General features: G+C 52.2%; 1 protein-coding gene across 2 annotated transcripts in view; it reads left to right on the forward strand.

Moving 5' to 3' along the window:
• The window catches only part of PARVB (parvin beta), a 139,337-nt gene that overhangs the window by 58,993 nt on the left and 58,308 nt on the right, over nucleotides 1–22,036 (forward strand). For both annotated transcript variants that reach the window (XM_058431119.1, XM_032139637.3), the window contains exons 2-3: nucleotides 6,655–6,744; nucleotides 12,777–12,847. In XM_058431119.1, coding sequence (XP_058287102.1) covers nucleotides 6,699–6,744; nucleotides 12,777–12,847 — 117 coding nt within the window. In that variant the 5' untranslated portion in view covers nucleotides 6,655–6,698. The remainder of the gene's footprint in view (nucleotides 1–6,654; nucleotides 6,745–12,776; nucleotides 12,848–22,036) is intronic.

The following is a 22,036-nucleotide window of genomic DNA, read 5'->3' on the forward strand; positions in this document are numbered from 1 at the left end:
CTGGTTCAGACGGGGCCCTCTGAAATTTCTCGCCCTGATCTTTTGTTCTCTGTGAAAACCAGGAATTGCACGGATGGTGTAAAAGTCCCCATAGGTGGTAAAGCATCTCTGCTGTGTTGAAATGACACGCTTAGAAAAGTGTCAGAAAATGGAGTTGCCATTGCTGTGGCCCCCCAGGGCCTGTGGCTCAGCCTCGATTGGGCCTTTGTGTCTGGGCCAGACCCTCCAGGCAAGCCCCCAGTGAGGCTCTTGGGCCCATCATTGCAGAGGTGGCTCGCCATCCCGCATGTCCTGCCCTGGTTCCCCTAGTGGAGCAAGAAGCTGATCAGACTTTGTGTTTTCAGATTTCTTCTCTCCATTAAGGGAACCTTGTTCTTCTTGTTCTTTAAACTAGCCTGCTTTCAAAGTTGTTTTCCTAATAATATCAAAAGGGGGAAAAAAAGCTGCCTGAAAATCCTTTTTTGGGAAAGAGCCTGGGCATAAATAAATAAATACAACCATACAAAGAAGATTAAAAAAAAAAATCAAAGATGGAACCTTCGCATTTGGCCTGAGGTATAAATGGCAGGCTTTTTATGACATGCTTTTAGTTTTTGATTCTCTTTCTTTCCTTTCATGTTCTTGTCATTCCAAATCAGGAACGATGGTGGTTTTTTCTTTTTCTTTTTTTTAAACCTTGCCCAATCTTTGGGTGGAGGCTTTGGAAGCCGCACGTACTCCACCATTACAGTTACTCAAAGCTGACGCTTCCCGAGGGGTGGCTGCATGCCACCCGGCGACTGTGCCGAGTGTGTGTCTCATTGAATCTTTGTGATCTCTCTGAGGTAGGTTAGGCCCCACTTTACAGACGGAAACTGAGGCACACAGAGCCATCAAATAGCTTGCCCAAGATCACACACCTTGTCAGTGGTCAAGCTGGGATCCAAAACCAGCAGCCTGGCTCTGGGGTTCTAAGCCCTCTGTTGTGCTGCTCCTTGAATATATTAAAAAGCCTACTATGTGCAGGAACTGGGTTGGCACTGGCAGGAAGGGAAGTTCGGGAAGGAGATAGTTACATGGCTGTGTGGCTTGAGCTGGGGAGAGGGGAACACCCCAGAGGGCTTCTTGGAGGAGGCGGCCAGTAAGATGAGGTTGAAGATAGGTAGGATTTAGTAGGGCACAGTGAGGTGCAAGATCAGGTAGAACTGGCTTTAGTCCTGACTCTGGGGCTTCACATCTAACAGCACAGGACCAGCCACTCCCTCACAGACTTGTTTATTTATTATTATTTTTGAGACAGACAGAGTCTCGCTCTGTTGCCCAGGCTGGAGTGAAGTGGCACAACCTTGGCTCACTGCTACCTCCACCTCCCAGGTTCAAGCAATTCTTATGCTTCAGCCGCCCAAGTAGCTGGGATTGCAGGTGCCCACCGCCACGCCTGACTAACATTTGTATTTTTAGTAGAGACAGGGTTTCATCATGTTGGCCAGGCTGGTCTCGAAGTCCTGACCTCGGGTGATTTGCCCAACTTGGCCTCCCAGAGTGCTGGAATTACAGGTTTGAGCCACCATGCTCGGCCTCCCTCAGACTCGTTAGGAGACAAGGTGAATGGCTGGCATGGAAAACGCCCTGCACATACTAGGTGCTCAGGAAATATTAGTGGTGCGCTCCCCCTTTCCCATGGACAGTCAGCAATATGGGTTGGACATGTATGTCCTGTAATCCGAGGTTGTGTGCCCTCTGGCTGGCCCACAAAATTTGAATTAATGGCTCATATTTATAAATGGGGAGATTCTACACCAAACCCCACATTTCCAGCTTTTCTTGAAAACTCAGATCTGGTGACTGCAGCCTGCACTTCCCACTCTGCTGTCCCGGGCTGAGCGAGGAGTGCCCATCTCCAGAGACAGTGTGCCAAGGGGCCCTCATCCTATCAAATGCCCTCCTGTCTCTCTCTTCCTACCTGGCCCCCCATGCAGGCCACAGAGTGCGGTGCTGCAGGTGAAGTCTGCTGCAGTGGGAACGAGTTGGCATCGACTCCCTCGTGGCTGGCTGCTGGGTTTCGTGTGGGCAGAGACATTCATCTTAGAACAATGCAGACACGTAGGAAAACAAGCACAAGGCGGTCTTTTTCCCTTAATCACCCATCTCATGAAATCAAGCCCCAGTCTCTTGGAAGCTCACACCCTCCACACCCTCCAGACACTGAGAGAATGCATGCCAGCATGCCTGTGCCAGCGTGCCTGTGCCAGCACACCCGGGCCAGCAGATCTTTCTCTGTGACTGAAGACAGTCGGCACTTCACATCTTTGAAGGGTTTGTCTTTCTGGCAAGTGGACCGGTACTTTAAAAACCAAAACATTCTTGGGATTCACTGAAAGCCACTAAACTGGCACCGTTCAGGCGGTGGGGGGAGTCGGGGGAGGGGGCAAGCCAACGGTGTGAGAGGAGCCCATCCTTCTAAAAATCACACCGATCCTCTGAAGATGATGATCAGATCCAGGCTGCAAGTTCCTCTGCAAAGGAGCTGTGTCCATAAGGGAACCCAGACTGCAAAATATAGCAAGGCCCAGAAGGGCGTCCCTCAAACCTTCATGGGGTTCAGCTTTGGACATGCTGGCTCTGGCTTGTCTCCACTGCACTCTGCACAGAGCCCCAAAGGCCCTTTCCTTAGCCTGGTCATATTTCAAGGCCAGTTCAATTGCTGCCTCCTCCAGGGAGCCCTCCATGCTTCTCTGTGGAATGGGGGACCTCGCCTGCCTTGTGGTCACTCTTCCTCCAGTTTGTGTCTCTCTTGGAGGCTGTACATTCACAGCCGCCTCTCCCACTTGCAGGGAGTGGTTTGTGGGCCATGTGTGGGTGCTCACGATTCCCCTTATTCCTCAGGAAATGTGAGGAATTTCCCGTGAGGCCGGTATTCCCACCACCCCATGTTACAGATGGGGAAACTGAGGCTTAGTGAGGTGAGGGGACTTCCCCGAGGCCACACACCAGCAAGTGGCAATGCGAGATTTGGACTGGGGCTCTGTGGCCACAGGCCTGGGCTCCTCCTGCCAGCCGAGGGGTCTGCCAGCCTGTGCCCCCCTCCTCCTGGTCCCCGAAGCCTTTGCTTCCCTCAGGCCAGCGTGCATAACCAGCCCCTTCAGAAGGCGCTGCTGAACAGGCCGTGGGCGGCGTTCGTGAGTGCGTTTCTCATTTATTAAGGTCACAAAATCCCTGGCCCTGTTTAGTGTCATCTTTGATGTTCAAGGGAGGTGCTGAAATCTGTTTTGATGTGACCCAATTTCTAGGCTTTCAAAATGCGGCTCCTGTCCTCCTCCCTCTCTGTGTTTTTGAAATCAGGTGAGCAGGGCTGCCTCGAAGCGTTGACCACCTGCCCCGAGGTCTCCCTCCCCACCCCTCAGGCGCAGGCACATGGGTGCAGTGCCAGCTCTCGGGCCTTGTCAAGAGGACTCACGGGCGTAGCCCACCTGTATGATCCTCCACACTTAGGGAAACTGGGTCTTTTGTTCTTCCTCTGCCATCAGTGTGAGCACTGCAGGCAGCTGTGCTGGACGGGACCTCCCTACACCTGTTGTGTCCTCCTGTGATGGCAGCCAGGACGTGGAATGTCCACCCTGACCCCCTGTGCTCCAGGGCTATCATATTCCCAAGGATTTCTGTGAAAAATCACTTTTCCCTGTTTCGTTTCTGCCTTTTAAGACTCTCTGCTGGTTACAACTCTCTTTGTAACTAGTTATGTGGTACAAATACTTGCTGAAATTTGGTCCCTGTTTTCTCAGCTGATCTGGGTGACCTGTGGGGGATCTTCTGGAGTATTTTTAGGGAGGTGAGGCAGAGGGAGACTCAAAACTCTATGTCTGTCTAATTTCCCTGTGAAGGTATTTAACATTTGTCCACTGCTGGTGCAGAGTTACGCTAAGGATTTTGGAAATTCAAGGATGAGTGGTGCCTGGATCTTCCCTTAGGATGCTGGCTGTGGGTGGAGGACAGTGTGTGTCAGCAGCCAGGCTGGCTTGCGGCTGGAATGTGGGTTACCTGGAGAGGGCCTACTTTTTTTTTTTTTTTTTTTGCTATTTAAAACAATTTTTGTAAAATAGACATAACATAAACTTTACCATCTTAGCCATTTTCAAGAAGAGATTTCACTGGTATTAAGTATGTTCTCATTGTGCAGCCATCACCACCACCCACCCACAGAACTCTTTCATCTTTCCAAACTGAAACTCCGCCATCATTCAACACTACCTCTCTATTTGCTACTTCCCCCTGCCCCTGGCAGCCACCAGACTGCTTCCTCCTCTGTGCATTTGTCTACTCGAGGGACCTCCTATTGGTGGAATTGTACAGTGTTTGACTTTCTGTGTCTGGCTTATTTCACGGAGCATAACATTCTCAAGGCTCACCCATGCTGTAGCCTGGTCCGAATGTCCTTCCTTTTTAAGGCTGGATAATATTCTATTGTATACGTGGACTATGTTTTGCTTACTCATTCATCTGGTGTTCTCAAATGCCAAGACTCAGTGACTGCAGCAGTGCCCGAAGGCTCCCTCGAATCAAAAAACTTCCTAACCCCAACCTGTACCTAGGATCTGATACTCCTGCATCAGGCAGTCCTCCAGGATAAGGTGCCTGTTTCAAATGCAAATATATTACCTTGGGGGGAGTGGGTAACTGGCATCCTGGGGCCCCGCTGCCATTGTCCTTATGAGGGAGGGAGGTTGTGTTGTCCTGGAAGTAGGGTCCACGGTCGCGTCCTGAGAGTCCCATCATGTGCCATGCTCTGGGCTAGGGACTCGACGTTCGTGGTTTGGTTACATTTAGCCCTTCCAAAGACCTTGGCATTTTTGCAGTGTTACCTATAAATTCCATGTGAGAAACATGGGTTATTTCCACTTTTTTTTTTTTGAGATGGAGTCTCACTCTGTCACCAGGCTGGAGTGCAGTGGTGTGATCTGGGCTCACTGCAACCTCCGCCTCCCGGGTTCAAGCTTGAACCTCAGCCCCCTGAGTAGCTGGGACTACAGGCACCTGTCACCACCCCCAGCTAATTTTTGTATTTTTAGTACAGACAAGGTTTCACCATGTTGGCCAGGATGGTCTCGATCTCTTGACCTCGTGATCCGCCTGCCTCAGCCTCCTAAAGTGCTGGGATTACAGGCGTGAGCCACCACACCCGGCCTGGGTTATTTCTACTTTTGGGCTATTTTGAGTCGTGCAGCTATGAACATGGGAGTAAAAGAGAGTCCGCTTTTTAAGAAGCTGAGTATCAGGGCCTTTGCTGACATGAGAGGAGCTGGCATTGCCTTATGAAGGATGGAGGTTGTGTCGTCCTGAAAGCTGGGTCCACAGGTGTGTCCCGAGAGCCCAGCACATGCCATGCTCTGGGCTGGATACTCGACATTCATGGTTACATTCAGCCCTTCTAAAGGCCCTGGCATTGTTACAATATTACCTATAAATGCCATATGGAGAAACAGGTGCAGAGAGGTGAGTGGGATGTACCTGGGGTCTCACGGCCAGCACGGGTGGGGCCCCACTGGCCTGCTGCTCCAAAGCCATCATGCCACACTCCCTTGCTGTTCCATCACCTGCCACTGTGGAGGCTGGATGTCCAGAGCTGGAGGTGTTCAAGGTTCGAGGTGATTCTGGTGTTAAAAGAGGAAATACCATTTTACTTCTGAACCTGTTTCATGGAGAAGGAGGTACAGCTCCGGGCACATTGGCCTGGGTACTTTTGCAGCATGTGATCAGGGACTGCTCCCCAGTGGCCCTCCACCAGTGCCATGAAAGCGGCCAGGGCCCTACCTCCATCCGGCACCATGGACGCATCTTGGGGCCGGAACCTGGAGTCCCACATGCAGCAGGGACTGAGGCTGTGACTGTGGAAACAGCGTGACATTACAGAAGCAAGGGTTTTGGTGCCTGGCGTCTGTGTGGGTGGGTATTCCTCTCTGGTGGATGTGGCTGAAATGCCTGGAGGGTCTCACTGGTGTAGGGAGATGAGGGGTCGTTTGTGGTTCTGGGATTGTCCCTAATCACTGGGCATTCCAGATCCCGTAACTGTTCAGCACTCCCTTGAGACGGGAGCTCATGGTGTCTCTGACGTGGAGCTCTCTTTATTAGATTCCGTTGCATGTTCCAGCCATCCTGACCTGTGTGTTCCATCAGATTTCTTTCCCTGTGAATGTGGCCATCACCAGTGACCCCACTTTCAACTCCAGATTCACCTGTATGCATGACTGGAGGGGGTTAGCATCTTGAGTCCATGGTTTAGGACAGAGCCCCCCGGCAGAGGGAGGGCAGCCCCACTCTCTCATGCCCCATCGCTGTGGTCCATGCTTTGTCTGCCTCAGCAGCCTTGGTCAGATCTGGAAGCGTCTGGAGGCATCTGGAAGCTTTGGTATCTTAGTTATGAGTTTCAAAGGGCAGCGAAAGCAGACTGGCAGAGCTTGGCGAGGCCTGGAAACTATGTGGGCTGGGGAGGAACTGAAGAGCGTATTCTTGGTTCGCAGCATTTTTCCCTTCGACTCTTTCTGGGCAACAGCCCTTTTAGGAATGTTTGTTAAATGCTGAAAAAACAGGAATTGATTTCTCTCTGCGTCCACAGCCAACATGTGAGGCCACGGCACTCCGTGTTTACTAACCTGGTTTTTCTTTCCTTTTGCTCAACAGTGAGTGACCTGCAGGAAGAAGGCAAGAATGCCATCAACTCACCGATGTCCCCCGCCCTGGCGGATGTTCACCCTGAAGACACCCAGCTCGGTACGGGGGTGTTCCTCTGCTCCCTGCCCTGAGACAGTTGAGCTTCCGTGGCACTAAGCTGGTCTTGGGGAGGCCAATGAGGAGCCTGATAGATCTGGCCTCTTGATCAGATGCTGGGAGCATTTGGGAGTCTAAGTTCTTAGCTCAAGGTCATGTTTAGAAAAGTCCATTGGGAAAAGCAAGTCCTTCTTTAAGGGTTTCTGCCCTAGTCTTAAAACATAAGTTTTATTATTCAGGTGGTGAAGCCAACACACTGAGAGAAGACTGACTTGAAAAGATATTTTGTTAAACTCATAGTTCTGAAAGGAGGTGTAGAAGGCCACTCAGGGCCATGCCATGCCATGCCACACCATACCACGCCACACCATGCCACGCCACACCATGCCAAGCCACGCCACACCACACCATGCCACAGAAGGCCACATGGAAAGCACTAGTGTCAGGCAGAGGCAGAAGGAGCAAGGCCAATGCCTTTATTTTATATTTTATGTATATTTGTTTTGAGTTAGAGTCTCACTCTGTCACCCAAGCTGGGGTGCAGTGATATGATCACAGCTCACGGCAGCCTTGACCGTCCAGGTTCAAGTGATCCTCCTGCCTTAGCCTCCTGAGTAGCTGGGACTACAGGCATGTGTCACCCTGCCCACCTAACTTTTTAACTTTTTTGTAGAGATGGGGTCTTGCCATGTTGCTCAGGCTGGTCTCCAACTCCTGGGCTCAAGCAGTTCTCCTGCCTCGGTTTCCCAAAGTGCAGGGACTACAGGTATGAGCCACTGCACCTGGCCCCAACACCCTTACTGTGGCTTTCTCTGAAGGAATGGGCAAGGCTGGGTGAACAGGCCTAGGCCTGGCTTGTTGGAACCATTTCAGTGGGCTTTGGGGTGCAGAAGCTGTCCTGTCTTCTCAGTAAGAAGACTCTTCTTCTTCCACACCACGTGGCGTGGCATGGTATGGTGTGGCGTGGCGTGGCATGTCCCCAGGGCCAGGGGAGATTAGGGTGAGGATATTGGCTGGGAGTATAGGAGCCCCGTGAGAGCCCAAGGAAAGGGGTGGCTGGGGGCTCTGGCCTCTGGGGCTCAGGCTCTGAGTGGTTTACATATGAAAGGTGTGCTCACAGAGGGTGGTTTACCATCTCTAGAATTAGCTCGCCCTGGAGGTGCAGTCTCTCCAGAGTCAGCAAGGCCCCAAGATGCCAAGCATTAGAAAATACAGAAAACAGGCTGGGCGCAGTGGCTCATGCCTGTAATCCCAGCACTTTGGAAGGCCAAAGTGGGCAGATCACTTGAGGTCAGGAGTTTGAGATCAGCCTGGCCAACATGGCGAAACCGCGTCTCTCCTAAGAATACAAAAATTAGCCGGGTGTGGCTAGCCTGTAATCCCAGCTACTCTGGAGGCTGAGGCAGGAGAATCGCTTGAACCCAGGATTGGGATGTTGCAGTGAGCCGAGATCGTACCACTGCATTCCAACCTGGGTGACAGAGCGAGACGTCTCAAAGAAAAAAAAAAGAAGAAAATGCAAAACACAATTAATATGCTTCTTCCCTTTGGGCCAGCCAGAGCTGCCTGCAGCCTGGGCTTACAGGGTGGGCCCTGCCAAATGGCCCAGGCCCCTGCGCTCACTGCCTGATGTAATGGGTAACAGCCAAGACACATTTTCCTTAAACTGTGTTTTGGGATGCAGCTGATCTGGAAGGCGATTAGGGAACATTCTGCTTATTTCCAAACTCTGGTTCAAAGGGAGGTCCCGGTTCATCCCTTTTTTGTGGTTTCTGTGACGAGGCCAGGCCAGCAAGAGCTTACGGGGGAGAAATGCCAATGCAAGTTCAGCCGCCAGCCGACCCGAAGCCAGAGCTGGCGGCGCTGCCTGAGGTCTCACCGGGGTCCACGGGGCTTCCTCTCCCTCTGCTTAGAAGAGAGTGGCCCCGCCAGGCTCAGTGGCTCAGGCCTATAATCTCGGCACTTTGGGAGGCCATGGCGGGTGGATCACCTGAGGTCAGGAGTTCGAGACCAGCCTGGCCAACATGGCAAAACCCTGTCTCTACTAAAAAATACAAAAATTGGCTGGATGTGATGCCAAACGCCAGAAATCCCAGCTACTTGGGAGGCTAAGGCAGGAGAATCGCTTGAACCCGTGAGGCAGAGGTTGCAGTGAGCCGAGGTTGCACCATTGTACTCCAGCCTGGGCTACAAGAATGAAACTCCATCTCATAGAATAATAAAATAAAATAATTAGCCAGGCATGGTGGCACACGCTTATAGTCCCAGCTACGCAGGAGGCTGAGGTGGGAGGATTGCCTGAGTCTGAAGAGGTTGAGGCTACCGTGAGCCAAGATCACACCACTGCACTCTAGCCTGGGCAACAGAGTGAGACCCTGTCTCAAAAAATAATAATAATTGAATTCACTCACTGAATATTTGCACAGCACCTGACTCTTTCTGAAGTCCTCTTTGTATATTTCATATCCTTTGGGCTCATAAATGTCATCATTGTAGCGAATATCGGGGGTCCACTGTGAATGCTTCTACTCCTCAGTCCCTTCAGTGACCCTGTGAGGTGGGTTATATCATTATCCCCATTGTACAGATGGGGAAGCTGAGGCACAGATCTAAGATCACGGAGATCACTAATAAGTGCCAAAGTCTTGAACACCGCGCATTTTGCCCCCAGAGCTAGGCTCCTCCCCTTGCTCTAGACCCTCTCAGTGAAGATGATGGCCCTCATCAGAGGTAGGTAGGACAGGTCTCCGTCCTTGGGCACGTTTTATTGCAGCTGCTGGATGCTCTGCTGTGATGCACAAGGTGGGGAGGGCGGGGGCTCGATTCCCACAAAACACTGGTACAGAGATACCACCCTGGCCTCTGAGCGCTGCTTCTCCTCTAACTGGAGTGGAGAGAAGCCCGATCCAGGCTCACCCAGCCTGTGTGGACCCAGACCTGCTGAAGATTCTGAGCCCATGTCTGACCCCCCAGCACCCCCTGGACTGGGCAGCGCTTGCTGTACCCACTGTGGTGTTCTGGGACTGTGGGCTCCTCGAGGGGTCCTGCCTCAGTCTCGGCACAGTTTAGACCATCAAAGTCACACAGCTCAGAGATGGCACGGCTCCTGGTGTCTGCTCTCAGCTTCCTTTCAGGAAAAACAAGGAGACTCTCACAGCCCTCTTCTTCTCTCTTGGAGTCCCTGGAGTCCTGTTTCTCAATGCAGGATGTCAGAAAGTCCCAGGGCACTTGGCAATGAGGGTTCCTGGCCACCGCAAGACCTACCAAATGGGAGTATGCGGGCCCAGGCCCCTCTGCTTTAAACATGCCCCCAGTGACTCTGGGGCCCACTGAGGTTTGGGAATTGCTCCCCTCTAGGCCACGTGAGCAGCCCCTAGCAGACGGAGGGCCATGATGTGCAGTGGCCCGCGGGGGCTTCATGTCCAGGGTCCCAGGTCAAGGCGAGCAGGTCATGAATGCTGACAGATAGCAAGCGCTGACCGTGAGCTCTGGAGCCCCCAGATACAGAGGTTCCTCATCTGGAGCAAGCACCTGCTCTGAGTCAGGCCCCTGCCCCGTGAGACGCAGCTGCTCCCTGGCCTGTGCAGAGCCTCTGATCCTGGCCTACTGTCACCATCATCAGGTGGCCAGGAGATCCTGGCGGGATCTGCAGACACAGACACACCACCACACACAGCTGCCTGCCTGGGGCCTGCCGCCCACCCTCTCAGGCCCACTGTCCTCCTCTAGGCGGGGTCAGGAATGAAAGCTACCCCACGGGGACAGTTAAAGACTGGAGGTGCCTCTGAGAAAGTGTTTGGTGACACTAAGGCTTGAAATGGTGTCTCTGTCCTCCACCTTTCACAGTCTCTATGTCAGATGCCCCGTTCCTCTCGGTGGCCCTGCTGACTTAGGCAGGACCCCTCAAGGAGCACGCAGTCCTGGGACATCTGAGCCACCACGGCACGCTGCCTGGTCCAGGGGATGTCAGGGGGTCGGACGTGGGCTCAGAGCCTTCAGGAGGGAGCAGCGAGTTCCCTGTGGGGGCCACATGAACTGGGCGGGCCCGAATCTTGCTTCTCCTCAGTTCAGCGAGAGCAAGGTGTGGAGACATGCTAGATGGGACAATGCTGAGATTTTTAGTGTGGGTTGAAGGGGATGTTCCCAGAAATGGGCTCTCTGAAGGCTGGGATTGGGTAGTGACCTGCTCATTCTCTGTCCTGTACCCCCTCCCATACACGGCAGGACTCACGGCCTGGCCCTGCTCCTTGCCCGCCTGAGATGGGTGGTCCAGAGGGGGTCTCAGACATCGGTCACACAGGCACACATAGTCCTCTTTGGGGCAGGAGAGCTTGGAAGATTTGGCGTTTGGGCTCAAGGATCTCAGCTGGGGAGCTGAGGTCTGAAGGGTGAAGGAAACATGGGCCGGGGAGAGAGTGTCGGACAGCGGCAGCAGGTGCCAAGGCTCAGGGCAGGCGGCAGTGAGGCTTCAAGGAGTGAGGGAAGGCCAGATGCGCTGGAGCAGATTGCAGCAGGAGAGCGGGAAATGAGGCTGGAGAGGGGCCCTGGAGGCTGCATGGAGGACGCCGGCCTTGATCCCAGCAGGAGTGGGAGGCTGTGCAGGCCTTCGCAGAGATATCGTCAGGACTCCTGAGAGCTCCCTGCACATTACCTGGAGTGTCCTTCTCAGGCATCAGATCTGTATGACTTCAAAAGTAGTTTCTCCACGTTGTCAGAGTTTATCTCTGCTGCTGGGAAGTTGCATCACATCCGTATCAGCAGCAAAGTTTCACTCAAAGCCATTTTCTTTCTTTCTTTTGTATTTTATTTTATTTTATTATTTTATTTCTTTTTAAAAATAGAGACAGGGATTTCACTATGTAGCCCAGGTTGGTCTGGAACTCCTGGGCTCAAGCAATCCTCCCGTCTCAGCCTCCCAAAGTGCTGGGATTACAGGCATGAGCCACTACGCCCAGGTTCAAAGCTGTTTTCATTCTGACCGACCTGGTCAGTGTCCCCAGCCCCATGGGAGCCTGTCTGGGCTCTGGGACCCTGGTCTCTACTGTGTCCTGGCCATCTCCGCTTGTAGGTCCTGGGGGGATACCTGGCTTCTGCCTGGAGCCCCTCTTGTGCCTTTTTTCCTCCTTAAGAGGCATGGTATAGAGCCTCCCGGTGAGTGGAACCTGGGCCCCACCCATCCCATGCTCTGTGCAGGTCCCAGAGCTGGACAGTGTGGGCAGCCTGAGACCCCCTGCCCTTCCCTGCATGTGTTCAGAAGTGCTCGGCGCCCGCTGGCTTCTGTGTGGTGCTGGGCGTTTCTGCTGTGGAGCACACCTAGCCTCTGTGGGTGCCCCCTCCACAGTCCCGCCTCCCCACCGTCTCCACGGCACTGTCCTCCATGACGGGCTCGGCTGGCTGCCTGGTGTCTGTGGGATCCAGGCGGAAACATGGAGGGAAAGCAAACAGGTAGAGAAATAGAAAGAGGATGAGGATGAGCACATTTTGCTGTTAAACATCATCCCCCCCCCTTTTTTTTTTTTTGCTGTTTATTTCTCTATATTTTTTCTGCATGTTATTTTGCATACAACATTGCATATTGATTCTTTTCCACTGAATGTACCAAACATTTTCCATCTCATTATAACCATCCAAACTCTTCATATGTATTTATAAATAGTGGCCACAGGGAACTACCTGGTGCCTGAAGCTTTCCCACATACCAGATTCCGGCCAGGGGATGCATCTCACACCCTGTGAATGCTGCTATCTCCTTATTTCTCCTGAAACATGGACATGGTTTGGACCAGCTGCTGGCGGAGTCTGGGAGGGGTGAGGCCGGGCAGAAAGATGAGTTTGACTTCATCCCTTTCCAGAAGAGGGGAAGGCAGGAGGATGCCCCATCCACCTTCCAGAAGGCGGTTCCTTGCAGTCACCCTCCCCTAGTGCTGGGTTCTCTGCTTCTCCATTTGTCAGAGATGAGTCTGCCTCCCCCCTGGCTCCCCGTGTCCCTGCCACCCCCACAATCGCTGACCGTGACTTCCTTTTGTCCCTGGCAGAGGAGAACGAGGAGCGCACGATGATCGACCCCACTTCCAGGGAAGACCCCAAGTTCAAGGAACTGGTCAAGGTAAGGAGCTCCGTCTTGGCTGGAATCTTCCTCTTAGGGCGAGGCCTTGGCTTTGGGGTTCAGGGCTCTCGTGGACAAAGGGAGCTAAACCCGGGGCTCCTGAAAGGACGCTGGTGCTGCGTGAGAAGGTGGGCAGACGTGTTGGCAGAGGAGGACGGCACGGCAGGGAGGATCCAGCCCGAAGTGCCAAGCGCCTCCCATGTGCCCTGCTCGGCTGAGGCTTTAATGACCAGGCTTGTGAAGTCTTCGCTGGACGGAGCTCGGCAGGAGGGGATTTTAGGATTAGGAATGAGTGCTGGCGTGAGCTAGTGTAGTACCTTCCAGAGGGAGTTGGAACTCCGTCTGGAGCCTGGTGGGATCTAGATTCAGATTTGACCCTGAAAAGCAGGAGGGTGATCCCTCTGGCCACTCCTGCTGAGGAGCTGTGTGATGTTGATGCCTGCGCGGAGTGGACGGTCAGTTTCCACCACGTCTGGAGGCGTGAATCCCAGCTGGGTGAGGAACCTGGCTGCCCTGCTCCCAGAAGTCAGGGAACAGTGAGGGAAGGGACCCGTGGTGCTGGCCTTCTTGGGCAGTGGCTGTCCTTCTCCAGCATGGCTCCTGCTTTCTGTGAGGCAGTGCTTGTGTGGGTCCAAGGACAGATTGCAGTTTTGGTTGCTCTGATCTAAACCACGGTAGGGCTTGAGAGGGAATCCCGTGAAGAGGAGAGGCTGTGGGCTCCGCCTGACCCTGGTGAACCCAGGGCAGGCTCTTGGGCAGACAGCCGTGGCAGACACTTGGCTTCCACAGCCCGCGGCCAGCTTGGGCACCCCAGGATTCATGAAAATGCTGATGGTGACAGTGTCTGCCAGAAACAGACATTTTTCCACTAAAAGTGCTTTTTAAAAAGCTTCTCCACCTTCACCACCGCAATGGACCTGACGCTGGGCTGTACAACTGTGTTTTCATGAGGGCTCATTCAGAATAAGTAAAATGGCTTGCAAGTTGTATTCTTTTAAAATTTACATTGAGGCCGGGCGCGGTGGCTCCTGCCTGTAATCCCAGTACTTTGGGAGGCCAAGGCAGGTGGATCACCTGAGGTCAGGAGTTTGAGACCAGCCTGGTCAACATGGTGAAACACTGTCTCTACTAAAAATACAAAAAATTTGCCTGCCATGGTGGTGGGTGCCTGTAATCCCAACTACTCGGGAGGCTGAGGCAGGAGAATTGCTTGAACCTGAGAGGCAGAGGTTGCAGTGAGCCAAGATCTCACCACTGCACTCCAGCCTGGGCACCAAGAGCAAAACTCCGTCTCACAAAAAACAAAACAAAACAAAAACATTCCAAATGTCAGTTTTAGGGTCCACCCAAAGATGTTGATTCTTAATAACTTAAATTACTTAATTTGTTTTATTTTTTCCCTCTGAATACCCACTTTGTTATTTCGAACAGAAGAATGTCAATGAGGAAAGTCACTGTCTTTTAGCCACCAAAATGTTGTTCTTGGGGGATATTTAAGCAAGGGATGCATGAGAATTGTCAGGCTTCTCCAGAGAAACAGACCCAATTGTGTCAATATCTAGAGAGAGGTTTATTTTGATATTGGCTCACTTGACTACGGAGGCTGAGAAGTCCCACGACCTGCTGTCTGCAAGCTAGAAAGCTGGAGGGCCAGTGGTAGAGATACCAGCCTGCGTCTGCAGCCCTGAGCACCAGGGACAGGGTGGGAGAAGATCCAGGTGCTGGCACTAACAGCCCCCAGCAGAGAGAGGTGAATCCCAACTTCCTCCACCTTTTTTTTCAATGGGATCAGATGAGGCCCACCCGCCTTGGGGAGGGTGGTCTGCTTTACTCCATCCACCAATTCAAATGCTCATCTCCTCTAGAAACACCCTTCGAGACACACCCAGAAACAATATTTCACCAGCTATCTGGGCACCCCAGATCCCAGGCAAGTTGACACAGAAGATGAACCATCCCATGCACGTTTCTAAAGATTTTTTTTCTTTGATTTTTGAGCAATGCTTGAGAGTTCACAAACTATTCACAGGATTATCTCCTTGAAACAACTGCCTGGGGAACTGTGTCATTCTTGCTTCCATGTGGAGACTCAGAGAGGTGAAGGGGCTGGGCACCATGGCTCACACCTGAAATCCCAGCACCCCGGGAGGCCAAGGTGGGGGGATCACTTGAGCCCAGGTGTTCAAGACCAGCCTGGGCAACATGGTGAAACCCTGTCTCTACCAAAAAAAAAAAAAAAAATACAAAAATTAACTGGGTGTGGTGGGAGGCACCTGTAATCCTAGCTATTCAGGAGGCTGAGGTGGGAGGATTGCTTGAGCCCCGGAGGTCAAGGGTGCAATGAGGTATGATTATGCCTGTGAATAGCCACTGCACTCTAGCCTGGGTGACAGAGCAAGACCCTGTCTCAAAAAAAAAAAAAAAAAATAGACAGGTTTAAATAACTCCCCACCCGCAGGTGCTGGGGTTAGTGGTGTGTCTGGGCTTGAATGGCTCTGTCCATTTGGTGCTGTGTTCACTGAGCCAAGTTGAATGCGGGGTCCGGTGCTGGGCCCTGGGGTTCGGGGATGGATAAGTGACTTCCCTGATGTGCAGGATTTGATTTATGTTCCTCCTAGATGTCTGCAGTGCCACCCACCCCTGCCTTTGCTGCTTTGCCGCCGAAGACCCCCAGGCTGTTTTGGCCTTGGTGGGGCGAGGGCTGGGCTGCTGCGTGTCTGCCAGCCCACCGTGGAGGGGCCGCAGTGTCTGTGGCAGCCAGGGCCAGACTGGAGGGACCCATGGAGGCTCCGGCTGCTTCACGTCTTCCAGGTTTCAGATTGGGAAGAAGGCCACATTGAGGGGCATGGGGTGGACTGACTGGGAAAGCTAATTAACATCCTTTGGGGCAAAGTACAACTAAGGACAGGAAGGAGCTGAGGAATAAATATCTCTCCCCGACTTCCCTGATGTGCGCTTCTGAGACCATGGCTCATGGAGATGGGCCGCGTGGCTGAGCATCAGCTGGGTTTTCTTCTGAAGCCATAGCCAGCTCATGCACCTGCCTCACCTCCCTTCCCCTCCCTGTTGCTAGCCTAGGGTGCCCTCCCCTCAAACCCAAACCCCTGCCAAAGAAAATGCATCAGCAGTGAGCTTTGTCCTGGCTCTGTTTTGCAGGGAACCTGGGCCAGAATCATGGTCCCCAAAGATGACCATGTGATAATCCCTGGAGCCATTGACTATCATCTTACATGACAAAGGGACATGGCGGGTGTAGTTAATGACCTTGCAATGAGAAGGTCATCCTGGATGATCCAGGTGGGCCCAGTGTGTTCGCTAGTGTCTGTATAAGAGGGACATGGGGAGTTTTGACTGCACGTGAACATGGCAGCTTGACCCTGGAGGCAAGGTGGTAGCTTCTGGCTCTGAAGATGCAAGAAGGGGCCGCGCACTAATGGATGCAGGCAGCCTCTGCCTCTAGAAGTGGAAAAGACAAAGAAATGGATTCTCCACTGGAGAACCCAGAAGGAACCCTGGAGCCTCCAGAAGGAAGCAGCCCTGCTGACACCTGGATTTTAGCCCAGTGGAACAGATTTTGGACTTTGACCTCTAGGACTGCAAGAGAATCCACTGAGCTGTTGGAAGCCCCTGGATTTGTGTTAATTTGTTACAGCAGCCACAAGCAACTAACACCATCCCCTTCTCCAGGCTGCTGCCTCCAGCCGCAGATGGCGGGCCCTGGCCACTGGGGCAGGCAGGGTGGGTTTTGGTACCTGCAGCGGCAGCATCCTTGGCCGTTTCCTGGAAGGGCCAGTTGCCAGACACTGAGATGCCTGTTACTGCAACTGTCCCACCAGCCTGGAGCACGTGTTTCTGGAGACAGGCAATTTCCAGAAGGCTCCACCTGCTCTCAGACTGCAGGTTGCGTCTCAAAGCAGGCTGGCAGACGTTTTCCACTCTTGATCAATCATTTTCCAAAATAAGCATAGACACAGCAACCAGGAGAGCAAGATCGGTTTGGCTGTCAGTGGTGTGTTAGTTACTGTAGTGGTGGCACAGAGGTGATGTACATTAAATATAGTTCTCACTGACTATAGCCTTTTAAACAGAGAGGCGTGTGGGTGGCAGCAGGTGAGTTGGCTATGCTGACCCTGGGCTGCACTTGGTTGATTCTCGTTTGTCAGGTATGCAGGGGGCTCTCTGTGTGGCCAGGGGTTTTCCCTGCCTGGATTTGCTCATGTTCGTGGATTTTCAGCCCCTCCTTTCTTCTGGTTTGGGAATGAGTCAGGTCCCAACTACACAAGGCCAGAGCAGCATGCGTGTGTGGGTAGGGGTGAGCAGGTGTCATTCCCTGCCTCCCCTCCTCCTTCACTGCCCCGGCCACCCTGACCACCTTGCTGTTCCGAGGACACACTGAGCCAGTGCCCACTGGGCGTCAGGTGAAAGGGGACATCCCACAAGCCCACCCTCACTTCTGACACCAATGGCAAGTTCAGGATCTCCCACACTGCCCTGAGGTTTGATCACTTGCTAGAGGGACCCCCAGAACTCACTTAAAGCTGTCACACTCACAGTTACGGTTTCTGATGGTAAAGGGATACAGATGAAAATCAGCCGAGGGAAGAGTTGCCCAGGGCAGAGTTGAACGCACCCACACAGTGCCTCCACTGTCCTTTCACCATGGGGTTATGGGCAGTGTTACTCTCCCGGTGATGTGGGACAATGCACATGCAGTATTGCCAGCCGGGGAAGTCGTCCGAGCCTCCGTGTCCAGAGTTTCTGCTGGGGCTCCCTTGGGTGGGCGTGGCTGACTGTCCACATGGCTCATCTGTCTCCAGCCCCTCCAGCAGCTGGCTGATATGGTGCAACACAAAGCCCCCTCCCTGAATCGCATAGTTACTCTCTGGCTGGCCCGAGGCCCCCAGGTAAGCAGAGGTACTTTATCTTGCAGGGCATTCCGGGGCTTAGGAGATCACCTCCCAGGGGCTGAGGTCACAGGCCCGACCTCTCTGTGGGCAAGGTTAGGTTCATTATCACATACCTGGTCTTCGGACTTTCAAAGGCCCATGCCTGGAGCTGTCTTCTCCACTTCTTTCAGTTTTCTCTCAATGCTTTCTCCTTGGAGACGTATTTCCTGCCCCGTCACTCCATCAATCTCCTCCTAACCCCAGTTACTTTTGCTTTGCTGGGCTTGCTGCTGCCTGGAGTCATTTCCTATTTACTAGTTTGTTTTTGGTCTTTCTCCTCCCCTAGAATGTAATCTTATGCTGTGAGGGACCATGACCATTCTCTTCCCAGCTAAATCCCCAGGGCTGGAGTCCTGCTGCACACGCAGAGCTAACTCATCCTTGATAGTGAGAGAACCGATGGGGGTTTGTGTCAGCAGCACCGATGTGAGGTTCACACCAGGGTCTCCCAAGACGGCATGCAGCTTAGAGACAAGACAGATGTGGTTGCTTTTTGTTGTTGTTGTTGTTGTTGTTTTGTGGTGGTGTTTTGAGATAGGGTCTTACTCTATCGCTCTGTCACCTGGGCTGGAGTGCAGTGGCATGATCTCAGCTTACTGCAACCTCTGCCTCCCAGGCTCAAGTGAGTCTCCTGCCTCAGCCTCCCAAGTAGATGGGATTATAGGCATGCACCATGACACCCGGCTAATTTTTTGTATTTTTAGTAGAGAGGGGGCTTCACCATGTTGGCCAGGCTGGTCTCAAACTCCTGACCTCAGGTGATCTGCCTGTCTTGGCCTCCCAAAGTGCTGGGATTACAGGTGTGAGCCACTGCACACCCAGCCAGATGTGGGTTTTTTTTGCTCTACCCCAAACCTGTGAGATCGCAGGGAGGAGGCTCTGGGAAGAGGGGGTGAGGGTTGGGGTAAACCTGTGGATTGGATGCTGATGTAGGTGGTGCCAGGTGCTCCCTTGGCAGGAGATGGACAGTCTAGATGGTGCAGACAAAACACCTCCATCCACATTACCTGCATAATTCTCTCTGCTTTCTAGAGCATCCTTTGTGTGCTGTGGGTTGTGATGATCTAATGCTAGTGGATTACATCTAAGTAGGCCTTAGTAGAGGCCACCTCCCAGTGGTTCCTCGGAGGCATTCGGTCCAGAACCAGATGTTTTTAGTGCAAAGCACAGACCATATGCAGGCCTGAGCAGGTCAGGGGACAGACAGATCTGGCTGACATCCTGACCCACTGGATATGGTGGTGTGGCCATTGCTTGTGGCCACATTGCAGTCTTGAATGGCCCCCTTGGAAACGGGAGACATTCCCAAGGAAGCCTGGCTGATCCTCTAGTTTTCTCTCTCTGTTCTCTGTCATCTGCACTTTTTTCCTCTTGTCTTGATTGCTTGTCCTGTCTCCCCTAGTAGACACCCCCTCTGACCTCTGCTGCCTCAGGACTGTCGCTGTATAAAATATTGTGAGCTGCCCTCTGCTCCTGTTTAAAAAAAAAAAAAAAAAAATTCCTTAGCTCTGGCTAAGCTAGGCACTGAGAATGAGGCCCGTCATTCAAAACTTGTCTCTGAGCATTGATTATACTCATGTATTATACTGTTAAGGGGTGAAGGTCAGCTCTGCGGTCAGCTTCCTGGATTCAAATCCCAACTCAGATTAAAGTGGGAGAATAATAGCACCAACCTGACAACCTCAAAGTGTCACTGTAAGGATAATGTTAGATCATACACTTGATCACCGGTTAGCACCGTCAGGGCAGTGCTGGGAACATGAACATGAACAGGGCAGCCCAGGAGGGAGGTGAATGGACAGATGGGCAGTGCCAGTTTGGAAGTGGGTGCATGTGTCCAGTGGGTTCAGGAGCCTGGAAGACTTATCCGAAAGTCATCTTTGCTGATGTTTCTTGCTGTGTATTTTCTCGAACCTTCTCCAGCAGTGACCTGAATTACTTATGGGTGAACAGTGAATGCTGCCCAGGCAACTAGAGGTTTATAGATGAGATACTTTAAATTTTTAATGATTCTTAAAAGAGGGAGTAGCTATTCTTATGCTTTCCAGAATGAATAGCCAAGGGAAACCTATACAGTTGCGACATAAGGAGAAACCTAGACCTGGCCTTAGCCTCTAGGTCCTGGTGCAGATTCTTAGCACACAATGCCTAAAACCGTTGCGATTTCCTGAGTGATAGGAGCGTCTTTTGTTTTTCATAATGAGATCTGGGTTTATGCTAATGAGGTGACTCAGGGTGGGGGCTGGCCCTAGAGTAACCAAGCACAGGATTAGAGGGTTGGGGCTATCAGTCCTACCCACCCCCAGCCTCTGGGTGGGGTGGAGAGGGGCTGGAGAGTGAATCAAATCACCAATAGCCAATGATGTAATCAGTCACGCTTACATAATGAATCCTCCACAAAACCCATCAACAGTGGGGTTCAGAGAGCTTTGGCGCTGGGGAACACACATGGAGGTGCTGGGAGGGGCACACGCAGGGAGAGGGCATGGAAGCCCCGCCTCCCCCGAACTCTGTCCTGTGCAGTATTTCTTATTAATTACGCTGTCCCTTATTTTTTTTTTTTTTTTTTTGAGATGGAGTCTCACACTGTCGGCCAGGCTACAGTGCAGTGGTGCTTATCTCAGCTCACTGCAACCTCTGCCTCCCGGGTTCAAGTGATTCTTCTGCCTCAGCCTCCCAAGTAACTGGGATTACAGTCACCCGCCACTACGCCCAGCTAATTTTTTGTATTTTAGTAGAGATGGGGTTTCACCATATTGCCCTGGCTGGTTGCGAACTCCTGAGCTCAGGCAATCTGTCTGCCTCAGCCTCCCAAAGTACTGGGATTACAGGCATGAGCCACCGCGCCCGGCCCGCTGTGCCTGAGTTCTAACCTTTGTAGTAAGTTGGTAATCCTAAGTAAAATGCTTTTCTGAGCTCTGTGTGTTCTGGCAAATCACTGAACCTGAGGTGAGGGCCCTGATTTGTAATCAGTGGGAAGAGGCTCAGGTAGCCTGGGATTCCCTTCTGCAGCTGGTGTCTGGAATGAAGTCATTTTGGTGGGACTGAGCTCTTAGCCTGTGGGGTCAACTCTAGGTAGTTAGTGTTAGAATCACACTGAATTTTAGGACACCCCATTGGTATCAGATAATCAGAGAATTGCTGTTGGAATGACACATTGGGTGTCAGAAAAAAAACACAGAAAATTCCCTAAGCAGATTGGTTGAAAGCAGGCTGACTGCATGTCATCTGGGGGTGTGTCTCCCCCCAAGAGCAGGTTTCACATCTCATTCCCCTGTTGATTGGACAAGACCCTTCCTGTCTTTAAGTTCTGTTTTCTTCCTCCCTTTGTCTCTGCGAAGAAAATCAGCTGCATGAAAACGATCCTCTGGGCAGAAATTGGTGCTGTTGGAGCCGCACAGAGGTGCCCTCCTGTGCCCCCGGCCCCCACCGGGCCGTGTCTCCTCCTGCCTGTTGCAATCAGCCCTCATCTGACTCTTTTTGGAAGTGATTAAAACGTAACTGTCATAGCTCTGGGGGAGACAGGCTGCAGATCCTGATTATAATTCAGAAGGATCTAAAGGAAAAGTAATTTTAAAAAAAAATTCTGGTTAAAGCAAAATCTCATAAGACGTGTGTGATGGAGTGGTATGCACGAGCACAATTAATGTATGTCCTAGACATCTGCCCACAGGATTCGGGGTTGGCAAATGAGTGCATCCCTAAAAATAATGACTAGTGCTATCTTTAAAAAGTCTTTTGTGGCGTAGCGGATTAAGATGGATGGCCTGGGAAGTACAGTGGCAGCATGCGCTGTGGTATCCAGGAATAAGTTGTACCTCCTCGGGGTGGCAGTGGAACTGGGCCGTGAACGGCCTTTACTTCCCAGAGAGGACTGCCATGGTCTGCTGCGTGGAATTTGATTTTAATCTTTCTGTTTGTTGTTTTTGGGTTTGGTCTTGGACCGGGTTTGAGATCCAGATGTGATTTTTTTTTTCTTTTTTCCGTTTTCTTTATAGCAGCAATGTTGTCTCTTGTGTGTTTCCTAACAAGACTGAGCTCTGAGCAAGGCAGCCTCTGGAACCAAATGTCTGCATGGCCAGGAGACCTTTCTAGAAAGTCCATAGGCGGTTCTGCAGTTTGAGCCCCTTCTGTGGGTCTGTGCCTGCTTTAGCCGCTGGAGATATGGCATTGAACAAAACACAGACCCCTTCTGGGAGGAGCTGCCAGGCCAGCTGGGGAGAGACCTGATGAATGAAAATGA

The sequence above is a fragment of the Hylobates moloch genome, unplaced genomic scaffold (genome assembly GCF_009828535.3).
Source record: "Hylobates moloch isolate HMO894 unplaced genomic scaffold, HMol_V3 SCAFFOLD_19, whole genome shotgun sequence".
NCBI lineage: Eukaryota > Metazoa > Chordata > Mammalia > Primates > Hylobatidae > Hylobates > Hylobates moloch.